The 13,317-nt window shown below is 26.0% G+C and overlaps 1 protein-coding gene across 1 annotated transcript; it reads left to right on the top strand.

The window, feature by feature from the left end:
* The first annotated feature begins 1,420 nt into the window (after positions 1-1,420).
* LOC109805952 (beta-glucosidase 12) lies at positions 1,421-13,050 on the top strand. The gene is made up of 13 exons (XM_020368255.3): positions 1,421-1,630; positions 2,809-2,878; positions 3,841-3,899; positions 8,339-8,414; positions 8,519-8,596; positions 8,702-8,789; positions 9,489-9,744; positions 9,843-9,958; positions 10,950-11,167; positions 11,257-11,288; positions 11,394-11,496; positions 12,580-12,688; positions 12,773-13,050. The coding sequence occupies exons 1-13, from the start codon at positions 1,466-1,468 to the stop codon at positions 12,939-12,941; spliced, it is 1,539 nt and encodes a 512-aa protein (XP_020223844.1). The 5' UTR covers positions 1,421-1,465; the 3' UTR covers positions 12,942-13,050.
* Positions 13,051-13,317: the final 267 nt, after the last annotated feature.

Here is a 13,317-nt window from a genome sequence, read left to right as displayed (position 1 = left end):
TATGAGTTTATATATACACGATTATCTCCATTGGTAGAAATGTCTTTTGGATAATATCAAAAAGTAAAATCATGTGGTAACCCCGGGTTACAACAATACACTCGAACGATAATACTTACATTTAGTTTTTTTCGTTTGATATTATATCTACATTCATTATTGATTTTGTTATTTTTTCTTCTTTATTTGATCACTTATTATGTTCATATTTGTATGAATTCTATCCTTTTATCTTTCTCAATATCTAGTAGCACGTAAGCATGATGCATCATTTATTTAAATCATTGCGACTTTGACTGCTTCAACAAAGAGTAGCAGGTTACTATTTTTTAATAAAGAATCTCGATGTTTAACAAGTCTTTTTCACACTTTCTTTTGTCTTCTCATTTTTAACTTTAATTAAGGATGTTACCGTGAAACATGATGAGTTTGACTTAAATATATATTTTTGTTATATTTTTTTTCTCTTAATTTTCTCTCATACTTATCTCCATGTATTATTATGTTTCTAATTTAGATATATTTGGGTATGATGTTTATACTAATTTAATACTTTTATTATTCATTTTATCCTATTTTAAATTTTTTATATGAATTATAGATTTATACGGGAGCAGAACATGAATAGATCGGAGGCGTAGTAAATTTTAGGTTATGTTGAATAGTGGTAGTGTCAGTCTTTTAAAATACTCTGATGTAAGTGACTTAGTTGTGTTTCTTGACTAATATCTAAAAATTATTATTTGAATAGTAGATTTATTATTTGAATAGTAGATTATTGTACATATATCTATTTATTATTTATATATTAATTTTAGGTATAAATATTTATTTTTGTTGTAAGTAACTGAGTTATAAAGTGTAATGAGCTAATAAGTCATTAAACTAAACATATTATATATATATATATATATAATAATTAACATAATTAACACGTGTCCACATACCTATTCAATCAACTTACCTCTAATCAAATCAAATCCATAAATGTATATCACACATACCTTATCAAATGCATAAAACTTATTAGAAAATTTGAGTTAAGAAGAAATATTTATTTATTTAGTATTTGTCTCAAACTAATGATTGTTTTTATGTTCAATGAAAAATATTTTTTGATAATAAAAAAATATATATCTTATGACAAACTTGTGCACCAACCACTATGGAATTATTTTAGCTTAATCAGATCTTGAATCTTACTCTTGACTCTTGAATTTGAATCTTAAATATACATATGTATTAAATATTAAAAAAAAAATGCTATATCACCCATAATAATCTCACATATCCAAACAAGATTATCTCCTAAAAAAAATATACCAGTTCATTAAAAAAAAAAGTCGTGCCAAACACCTTAAAAAAAACAATTTACAAAGGCGTGAAACACATGTACCCTCACTTTGTGTATAAAATAGAGAGCATCTTACTCTAAGTTCTGCACTGAGCAGAATCATCACATGATATGGCTCACAACGTGCTTTTACTTCTCTCCCTCTTCGCTTTTGCTATCACATTACCCTCCTTCACTGTTGGAGAACCTGTTGCTCCTATTCTCGACGTTTCTTCTCTTAATCGAAGTACTTTTCCCAATGGCTTCATTTTTGGGGCAGGATCCGCGTCCTACCAGGTATAACAAAATTCCTATGTAATCAATGCACTGTTCATGTTCCAAAAGTTAATGCTAAACCAAACACTATATTTTCAGGATTTAATCCTAGTAACATCAACCCCTACCTCAATTTCAAAGATCTTTGTGTAATTGTGGTACCACATCACTATATATAGTTAGTGATTTGAGTTACCATAAGAGAGTGTGTCTTTGGATCTGAGTTCCCTAAATTATCACTGTTATTCTGTAAGGAGACTTTGAAAATTTATTTGCCTCGTACCCTTCACTTTGAACACAAGTCAAATGTGATTTTTAGAATTTCTATGCCGCAAATACTTTCTTATTTTCAACACAAAGAAACTCTTCAAAATCTTTTTCAAAATGAAACTTCGTCTCTTCCTCATGAAAAGATTTCATAATAAAGAATTGCTCCTGGAATTCTTGTTTAAACCTCTCTTTGCTCGGTTAAAAATAAAATATAAAAAAAGAAGAAAAAAAGTAAGAAGAAAGGAGGATGGAAATATTCCATTGTTTGTTTAGTAACTAAGTGTTGTCGTTCAGATTTTCAACGTGATAAATCACATGAAAATGAAAGTTATCAATTATAATTTTTACGTTTTAAACATAAGTTTTGCTCTGAATCGCGTTTTGAACGTGCAACCAAACATGCTATACAATCCTACCAGTTGCAAACAATCATTAAAAAATGCGTAGCTATGTTGGTGGAGTTCAGCTAAAATAAGTGATTTTATTTATTTTTTATCTATAAAAATTGAAAACAATATTAAAGGATTTATAATAATTCATAAACTTATTCAAGTGAACTCTGAAATAGATATTCTCTGAAATAGATATTCTTTGATAGAATATGTTATATGTAATTATCATCGTAATTTTTATAGATAAAAAAAACACACACACAAATAAATAAAGTGTTATACTCTTAGTTGGTTTGAGCTGGGTCCATGAATGCACTTATCATTTTTAAATGTACAACTAATTTGGTGGGACCATTAAAGAGGAAACTAATCAATAATTAGAAATATCAAAAGACGCATGGCCCCATTCCAATTGCTGAAAATATCCCTTTAAGTAACCCTCTTTATGGAAAGCCTTCAATACTTTAAGTTATAAACTATTTGGACATGCAGTCAAATAAAGTTGATTAATGATTTTATTTTGCTCATTAAATACAGTACGAAGGTGGAGCAAAAGATGGTGGTAAAGGACAAAGCATATGGGACACCTTCACCCATAAATATCCAGGTAAATTTCAACCTTTTTTCTCTCTAAAATGTATAATAGCCACATGCAATCACGGACAAGCAAAATAAAGCAAAATCTTCCCTGTCTATCGTTCCTTCACCACAACTCTTTAATTTGTTTCTATTATATCATTGCAATTCCACAGTCACTACTCACGTACGTAAGCTTACAATTCGTCATAACTTTCAAATCCTCCCTCACAATAAATTATAAGAAACTAAAATTGATTCGGTTTAAATTCAAAAATAATATTTAAATACAGATAAAAAAAGGTTTTAAAAAAGTCAAATATATTTCAAGCTTCTCAACAAAAAAAAATCTATATACCGTTAAAAAAAAGGTTTTAAAATGTAAAGTTAGATTCAACGTTGACCAAAATTTTTATAAAGAAACACTACATCAACAATAGATAGTACTATTTAGATAATATTTATTAATAAGTACTGTATTTTAAAACATGAAACGTTAAAAAAATGTTTAATTAAATAAGTGCCATAATAAATTATATATAGAGAGTGTTTAATAAAAAAATGTTATTTTTGTGTTATTTTAACTAGTTTTACGATTTTAACAGTTCATAGATAAACATTTAGTTGTAAAATCAAAGTTATGAATTTTATAAAATTAACTAATTAAAATTTAGAATCAGCAGATTAAAAATGTAATTTAGTTTTTTTTTTTAATTTATATAGTGGGTTACCTCTCTCTCTCACATATATAACATGTTTATTTGTATTTTTTTAAAATTATACAAATCGTTAATTGAATAATAAATATGGAGTTACTTTTGTCTTATATTCATTTTCTCCTTTTTATTTCATTTCTATTTTATTTTTCGTCACATTAATTATTATTGGAGTTGTACTTTCTTTTATGTTTTTCTATCTTTTTCTTTTCTTTTACGGCCTGTACCTAAAAATAAAATGTATATTCATCATTTTTCATAAATATGCAACGTGCAGATAAGATAGTGGATAGAAGTACTGGAGATGTCGCTGTCGACCAATATCACCGCTACAAGGTACATCCTATATTCGAGATCTATGGTGACAGAACCAACTAAAGAACCAAACATGATCCTTTTTTTAATATAATTATGATTTATGAAGCAACATCCATTAATCGTAATGGGATTTAATTGGCAAATGAAATATACAATAGAAACTTTATTGGATTAAGATTTTAATGGTTTTTTTTTTAAGGAAATAGTCATGCGAATTTTAAAAGATTTTGTAGAAGTTTTATTATTTTTAATATTTTGTAAGATTTTGTAAGATTTTAAATTAATATTTTAATAATTTTTACAAGATTTTTAAGTTAAGATTTTAATGGATTATGTAAGATTTGGTAAGCTTTGCAAAATTTTATGAATTTTTTATATATGATAAAAGTTTAAATTTTTTTTTCATATATTCAAATTAAAAAAAAGTCAAAGATAATTTTTTTAAATTTTTAATTACTTTCAATTATTCACTTGAAAAAAAAAAATATTTTAGTATTAAATTCTAAAATACCATAATGTCTTATGTTAATTTCCTTTTAAAAATATAAAAAAAAATCATAATTTCACAATATAAAAGTTTAGGGGGGTGTATTGGTTTAGGATTTCGTAGGATTTTAAAAGACATTTTTTGAGTAAAAAAGTTCATTGGTATTTAATCAGGATTTTATGTCACTTAAAAACAATCCAGTGATATTCAATCTGAATTTTCAAGATTTTTTAAAGAGTCCATTAAAATCCACTGATATTCATTTGAGATTTTTTACAACTTAAAAACAATCCATTGGTATTCAAAAATATAAAGATTTTAAAGGATTGTTGTATGAGAGGGATTTTGAAGGACTTTCTAGTGTTATCTATAAATACCAGATTCATAAAACAATCCCATCCAAACTCATCGGATTTTGAAGGATTGTTTGAAGTGACTTTTCAAGTGTTTCAAGAATTTTCAAGTGAATTTTTCATATTTTTTTATATGCTCCTGTCTTCTCCATTTTTTTTCTCTACTAATAATACTACACTATTATTCATTGCTCATATATAATATTGTAGTACTGTTCTCATCTCATTCCCCTATTTTGTGAAACTCTGATATGTAAATGATAGTGTCATTGACTTGTTATATTTTTCTGTTAGTTCTCTTTAATTGACTTGCTTTATTTTATTCTATGTAGTTGAATTTGTTCCTTTATATAACACAAAAAATGATTGAAATTTTAACTTTCAAGTGATAATTTTTTTTATAACACACGTCAAGAAAAGAAAAATTGGGAGAAGAATTTGTTAGGGTTTCTGTGAGTAGAATGAGATGAAAATGGATCTTAATTGGGAGAAGAACCCTCTCAGCATAAAAATTGCGATCTCTTTCCTTCCCTTAATTTGTTACTCTTATCCTTCCTCATTTTATGACTCAACAATTATTTTATTTTTTTTACTATGAATTTTTCTTTTTATTTTTATATTGTAAAATTAGGATTTTTTTATATTTTAAAAAAAGAAAATTAACATAAGACATTGTAGTATCTAATTTTTTAGGGTTTAGGATTTATGCCTTCATTAGCTTATTTTTTTAAAAAAAAGGAAATATTGTTAAAATATTTGTTAGAATAATTTACATTTATAAATATCGTTAAAAATTATCATATAGTATATAACTAAAATTATATATATATATATATATATATATATATATATATATATATATATATTCTCTATATCTAAATACTTTTGTTTATATAAAAAAATTATATATCTAAATATTTTCCCAGTATCAAATATACTGATTTTTTTTATATAAAAAATTATCTTATGTTTCTATATTTCTGTTTTTGCATGTTTTTTTTTATAATGGCTGAGGTATTTGATCCATTGGGATAGTCAAGATATATTTGATCTTGTATGATTGGTGTGCTTCTAAAAATAATAATATAATTTTATTAATTTTGTCTCTTATCCATAATTATTTATATAACTAGTTTTCAACATATATTGTTTTAGTAATTCAAATGAGAGATTTACAAGGAAATAATAAAGGAAAAGGAAAAGAGAAAAAAATATGAAGCTTGGAATAAGGAGGATTTCGATGAATTGTTACAATTGATAGTAGATGCTATAAAAAGATGATAGGATATTATGGACAATTATTATTATTATTATTTATCTAGACATTATTATTTTTTATATTATTTTTGTCTTTGACTCTTTTTAAATTTGAATGTATGAATTTTTTTTTAAAATCTTATCAAATGTCAAAACTCCACAAAAATTATACAAAATCCACAAAATCTCACAGAATCCATTAAAATCCTGATTTAAAAGTCTTGCAGAATCCATTAAAATCCTGATTTTAAGTCTTATAGAATCCTGCAAAATCTTAAAAGTCATGAAAATCCTGCAAAGTCTTTTAAAATCCGCAGGATTTTTTTTAACTAAAAAAGTCCTTTAAAATCCTAATCCAATACACCCCCCTTAAAAAATAAAATTCATAGTAAAAAATATATATAAAATAATTGTTGAGTTATAAAAAGAGGAAGGATAACAGTAACAAATTTAAGGGAGGAAGACAGATCGTTGTTTTTGTGCTGAGAGAGTTTTTTCTCCAACTAAGATCTATTCTCATCTCATTCTACTCACAGAAACCCTAACTCAAATGCATCTTTTATATATATATATATATATATATATATATATATATATATATATATGTGTGTGTGTGTGTGTGTGTGTGTGTTATTTTAATAAATCTAAATTGATTACAAGGTTTTGAAGATCTACAATTAATTGTTGAGATCATGATATCAATTTCAGCTTTCACCTTTCCTTTTTCTTGACGCGCGCGTTATAAAAAAAATTATTACTTAAAAGTTAAAATTTCAAACATTTTCTTTGTTATAATATATATATGAGGAACAAACTCAACTAAATAGATGAAAATAAAACTCCAAACGTGTGGTTCAGCGGTAGGGGTTGATCCACGCTTAAGCAAGGTCAGGGGTTCGAATCCTGCCTTGTGTATGCAGCCGCGTTAAATCTTGGGGCCAACTATCCTACCCTTTGAGGTGCCTCCAACGTAGCGAGGAGATTAGTCACTGCTATCGGCCTTGATACTCCAGGGACGAACCAAAAAAAATAGATGAAAATAAAAACAACTCAATTAAAGAGAACAGAGAAAAAAATAGAATAAGTCAATGATACTGTCATTTACATACTATAATTTCACCAAATAGAAGAGAAAAAAATAGAGAATACAAGAGCACAGAAAAATAATAGAGATGAAAAATTCACTTGAAAATTCTTGAAACACTTAAAAATCACTTTAAACAATCCTCCAAATTATGATGGGTTTGGATGAGATTGTTTTATGAATTTGGTATTTATAAATACTATTAAAAAGTCCTTCAAAATCCGTTTAATACAACAATCTTTTAAAATCTTTATATTTTTGAATATCAATGAATTATTTTTAAGTTGTAAAAAGTTTCAAATGAATACTAATGAATTTTAATAGGTTCTTTAAAAAATCTTAAAAATTCATATTGAATACCACTAGATTATTTTTAAGTGACATAAAATTCCAATTAAATATCAACAAATTTTTTTACTTAAAAAATTTTTTTAAAATCTTATAAAATCCTAAACCAATAAATCTCTCGTAAAGTAAAAGTGTAGTGTAAAATAAAATCAAACGAAAATTGAGGCTCCTGTATTTTCTTTATGGGTGAATTTGATTTGCTCTCTATAAAACATAAATTACATTATTAAATTTTAAGTTTAAAATTATTTTAGACTAACTTGAGCGATTTCAAAATTTTAGTATATAGTTCGATGCAAGTTGCCTTACGAAAAATAGGTTGATCTATATTGACCTTCAAATAAGCAAAATGTATTATGTTTTTTTTTTTTTTAATATCTGATCATCTTTCATATAGTTAATTATATTGTATTATTTTATACTGACCTTCAAAACGTTTTTATTATAATGAGTTTTTTTTTAATGATAGACTTCAATCTTATAAATGTATTATTTATTAAATAGTCACATTTAGTGTAATAATTTTAAGAGAAAATAAGCTCTGAATTGACAATGTTAAAATTATTTCATACCATTATCTAATCGCAAATCATAGTGTATGTAACTTTTTTTATTTTTATGATAAAAATTAAAAACTAAAGTAGTAACGATAATTTTTTTTATTTATTAATTAACAATATAAAAGTGTTCTGCTCCATCGATATGATATTGTTATTATATTTCCATCAGACTGTAAACTAATTCAAAAAATGAAAATAAAAGTACGTGTATTATTAAATTGAGCCAACTCAATTCAATTAAAAAATATAGTAGACTAAAATAAAAACTCTAATTTTCCTCTTCGTTTTAATATTTTTGTTGCCATGTACAATAAAATGATGGCCTATTAATAAAATGATGGCCTATTGTATATCTTTATTGATCACAGGAAGATGTTGGGATCATGAAGTATATGAATTTGGATGCTTATAGATTCTCCATCTCTTGGCCAAGAATTCTCCCAAGTGAGTTAAATATTGAAGATATATTCATAATTTTTTATTTAATTTTACCTTAATGGATGTTTATATATAATTGACTTTTTCAATTTTTCTCATAAACTATACAGAGGGAAAGTTGAACGGAGGTATAAATCAGGAAGGAATCAAATATTATAACAACCTCATCAACGAATTATTAGCTAATGGTAAAAATCTAAACTTCCTTTACTATATTTTTCTTATTAAAATTTACATGTGAATATTTCTCTTAGCAATTGATAACAATTTGTTGATTAAATTTAATACTATAGGTATACAACCATTTGTGACTCTTTTTCATTGGGATCTTCCTCAAGCTTTGGAAGATGAGTATGGCGGCTTCTTAAACCCTCGTATTATGTAAGTGATACAAAATTTAATTTCTATATAAATTATAATTATTATAAATAATTATATAATATTTTGTGTGTACGCGTGTGTATGAGATAAATATTTCTAATGGAATGAAATTCCAATTCTAAATATTGTATTGACAATTTAATTTAGTTTTTCAAACATATAAATATATGAACATAATTATTAAAAATAACGTTATAAATAAGAAATCATCTTCAATATATGTTTACAATTTCACGTTGGATACCAATTTTCATAATTTGTACACAAAATGTAATTCAACTTATCCCTTTTAACAATAAAAAAAATATTTTTATAAATAAAGCATATTAGTATTTTCATATTTAACATGTCATGAGATTCTATAAGGAATATAGGTTCTAAACTTATATGATGCACACGTTTTTTTTTAAACGGCCAAATAAAATTATATTGTGGCACTAGGGATGCCATAATCTCATATTTATAAGGTATTGGTTAAGGATAATTTAGATTAATTAACCAAATTACAAAATCTTACTATCCCACATGAAAGTAAATTTGACCCAATGTTGCAAAGCAAAACAATGATAAGTAAAAGAATCACTTGATGTGTCAAACATATATATTTTTTTTTATTTTTCCTATTTTTATACTATTTCTCAATATAAAATTTTAAACCTTGTATACTAAGTAATATCAAAATCCATGATTATTTTCCAGACATGATTTTCAAGACTTTGCTGAAGTTTGTTTCAAGGAATTTGGAGATAGAGTGAAACATTGGGTTACTTTAAATCAACCATATACTTATAGTACTGGTGGCTATGCAACTGGAGTGAAAGCACCAGGTCGATGTTCTAAATGGTCGAACCCAAAATGCATTGGTGGTGATTCAGGGACAGAGCCTTATATAGTTTCACATCACCTACTTCTTGCTCATGCAGCAGCTGTTCAAGTGTACAAAAAGAAGTATCAGGTTTATTATAACTTTATTAAGTGAATTTTTAACTTATAAGTTTATAAGTGCTATTGCTATTATTGTTGTCTCACATCCAAAACATTTTATATATGTAGACATCTCAAAAAGGTACAATAGGCATAACCCTTGTCTCTCATTGGTATGTGCCAATTTCAAATAAAAAATTAGACCAAGATGCTGCTGGGAGAGCAATTGACTTCATGCTTGGATGGTAATGTTTAAATTTACAATATAATATAATCATTCTCTAAATAAACATGAATTAGTTAGTCATTAATTAAGACAATATATGTGTGTTTAAGGTTTAAGATTTAGAATTTAATCAATTAATGCACATGTGTGTCAAAAACTCCAAATTACTACATTATTTTTATTGACTAGGTATTTGTTTTTCTATCTCATATTTCCTTTGTTTTCAATCTCACTCCATTTTGGACTGATTTTATTTCAAGACATTATTTATAGGTTGTCTTTCATGTGGGTCATCAATAATTACTCAACTATCTTCTCAATATTTACCACTTTATATCAGACATGACAATCTAACTCATTCTCGTAAGTACCCGTCCTAATTTGAACGGAAAAAACTCGTGTTTACTGGGTTTGAGTTTGGGTTTTCCTTGATTGCATCCTCGTACCCGTCCCTGCCCCGCTTAATAATATAATTAAAAAATTATTTATATATATATAAACCAAAATTAGAAATATTTATATATAAAAATTTGTATTATTTTACTTTTATTTTATTTATTTTTTAAATTTTTTCATATTTATTAGAAATAAAAAAAGAAAAAAATAAAATAAAAAGGTAGGAGCAAGGGCGAGTGGGGAAACCCGAACCCTGCGGGAAACAAGGACGGATACCCAAATTTTACTCTCAGTGAGTATCAAGGACGGGAGCGGGGACGGTTTAAATCTGCGGGGACGGGGGCAGAGAACATAAAACCCGCCCCACCCCGTCTCATTGTCATGCCTACCTTATACAAATTATAATATTGAGAAAAGGCTTGACATTCTAATTCATGGTTTTATGTCCAAGACGAAGGCCTTAAAACATTTTCTCCGTTTGTTTTCAAGAGTTTAATTTAAAGTTTCATAAGCATTACTTGATGATCGCTTATCACTAAAATAAAGCATATATATAAAGTCAAAACACAACAAAAATGATTCTCAAGTTAAGTACTTTGTAACAATGATTACAGGTTTATAGAGCCACTAACAACAGGAAATTATCCTCAAAGCATGCGATCCCTAGTTGGAGGACGATTGCCAAAATTCTCAAAACAACAAGCCAAATTAGTAGTGGGTTCATTTGATTTTATTGGTTTAAATTATTACACTGCTAATTATGCTGGTGATGCACCTCAACTAAGGAATGCTAGACCCAGTTACCTCACTGATTTTCATGCCAAACTTACGAGTAAGAATGTCTATGTTTATTTACTTTATAATTTGTGTATATATGTGTTGACCTTTCATAATAACTTATCTATGGTTTTGTGAGCACAGCTCAACGCAACGGGGTTCCCATAGGTTCAAATGTACGTATATATGTATAGCTACGTTAAATTATAACTACGTATCATTATTAAAATGTTTGATTTCATATGTGTGTGTATAACTTTTGTTTGTAATTGCATTTACAGGCTGCTTCAAGTTGGTTATATGTTTATCCCAAAGGAATTCGTGAATTATTACTCTATGTCAAGAACAAGTACAACAATCCATCCATTTACATTACTGAAAATGGTAATTTTATATTGAATATCATGTTTATTAATCTTTAATGTTGTTGTGAAGTAAATTTACATATAAAAATGGTTATATGTATAGCTATTTTTTTTTCTTCGTAAAATTGATCTACGTAATGTTTAAAGTTGACTATTAACATAATGTGATTTTTACCATACATTATTTAAAAAAAAAAAAAAAAAAAAAGTGAAGTGTGGGCTATGGAACCAACACCTAAGTTTCCTTCAAATTTTTTTTTTATACTTTTTAAACCATATAAATCTAATTATTTTTAACTTCTCTTTTGTTGTATTTTAGACTCTTTTCATCATATATGGTTAGGTTGTTATACTGTGGACGTACTATTCAATATTCTTAATTCCTCTTATCAATCCAACTTTAATCTTACATTTTTGTAATGTCTTTTTAACTATTTATTTGACTTGTCACTTTACTCGCGATTTTCTACTAGCTATTATTGTTTCTCTTTAGTGGCAATATACTAATGTATATGTGATATTTAATTTTTGTTATTATGCACGTAATACCAAAAACCAATAAATTCATAAAACTCAATAATTCAATTTATATAAAATTTTATATTAGATTTATAGAATCTAATAATTGATAGCATCTCACAAATAAAACCATTATCAAACAATAATTTTCATGTAACACTGAAAAACCTCGTTATTATATTAAATATTTACAGTTCCTTTCGACCTTTTTTTTTTGTTTCCTATACTTAAACATGAAAATGAACATTATATAAAAAATAATTCACAAGTCTCTTGAATTTTTGATAATAAAAAAAAAACGTGACATTATTCCACACAAGCATAATCATGACTTTTCTATATTTTACATCTCTCATTTGTTTATTATTTTATGTTTCTTTTGGTAATTTTCTTTTTTTGTTCCAATAAAATATTAGTGAACGACTTTCTATATAGTTAAAATTTGTATGCCCTTTACATTTTATTTTGGCACTTAAACAATGCACAAACATATTTTGTTTTGTTATAGTGTTTTATCTTTTATGTTAATATACTAATGAAGATAGTCATGAAAACTATTTTTCATATTATACTTAATTTGCAGGTATCGATGAGTTTAATGATCCAACATTATCACTTGAGGAAGCTCTTGTAGATACTCATAGAATAGATTATTATTATCGTCATCTCTTCTATCTTCAACATGCAATCAAGTAAGTCAATGATCTTTTATATGTTTTAAAATAGTTATTTTGTTGTTTTTGTTTTTTAATACTATTTATGTTTTATTTTATAAGGGATGGAGCAAATGTAAAAGGATATTTTGTATGGTCATTGCTGGACAATTTTGAATGGGCTAATGGTTATACAGTGCGATTTGGAATGAACTTTGTGGACTTCAAAAATGGTCTGAAGAGATACCAAAAACTCTCAGCAAAATGGTTCAAGAACTTTCTCAAAAAATAATAGACTTTATGTGTACCTTATGATCGCATAAATAATGTAATGAACTGTATCAACCATGTTTAATTTTAAATAATTACATGGTCTTTCAATAAAAATCATGTTTATATAATTGTGTCTTTAAATATATAATCGTTTAATTAAAAGTTCTTAATGCATAGATTTAAGTCTGTAAAATTTTTAAAAATTTGAAAACTATTTAATACTTAGTTATATAAATTTAAATTAACGTATAAAATATTTTTATGATTATCCGTCAATTTGAATTAATAAAACGAAATATCAAATTGTCTTCAAATTTTTTTAAAATTTCCAAAATTGATCTATACATTAAATTTTTTTTATTTCAATGATTGAATCAATGAAATTTAATATATAA

This window comes from Cajanus cajan, chromosome 10, assembly GCF_000230855.2.
Source record: "Cajanus cajan strain Asha chromosome 10, NIPB_CcT2T_4, whole genome shotgun sequence".
Lineage (NCBI taxonomy): Eukaryota > Viridiplantae > Streptophyta > Magnoliopsida > Fabales > Fabaceae > Cajanus > Cajanus cajan.
Note: the sequence above shows the minus strand (reverse complement) of the source record. Positions and strands in the feature narration are given on the sequence as shown.

Bases quoted from the DNA above. Each gene is read 5' to 3' on its own strand.
- LOC109805952 (XM_020368255.3), top strand. From the start codon at position 1,466: ATGGCTCACAACGTGCTTTTACTTCTCTCCCTCTTCGCTTTTGCTATC. The intron at 11,168-11,256 runs GTAAGAATGTCT...TTGTGAGCACAG, and splicing joins TTTTCATGCCAAACTTACGA to CTCAACGCAACGGGGTTCCC. The intron at 12,689-12,772 runs GTAAGTCAATGA...TTATTTTATAAG, and splicing joins TATCTTCAACATGCAATCAA to GGATGGAGCAAATGTAAAAG.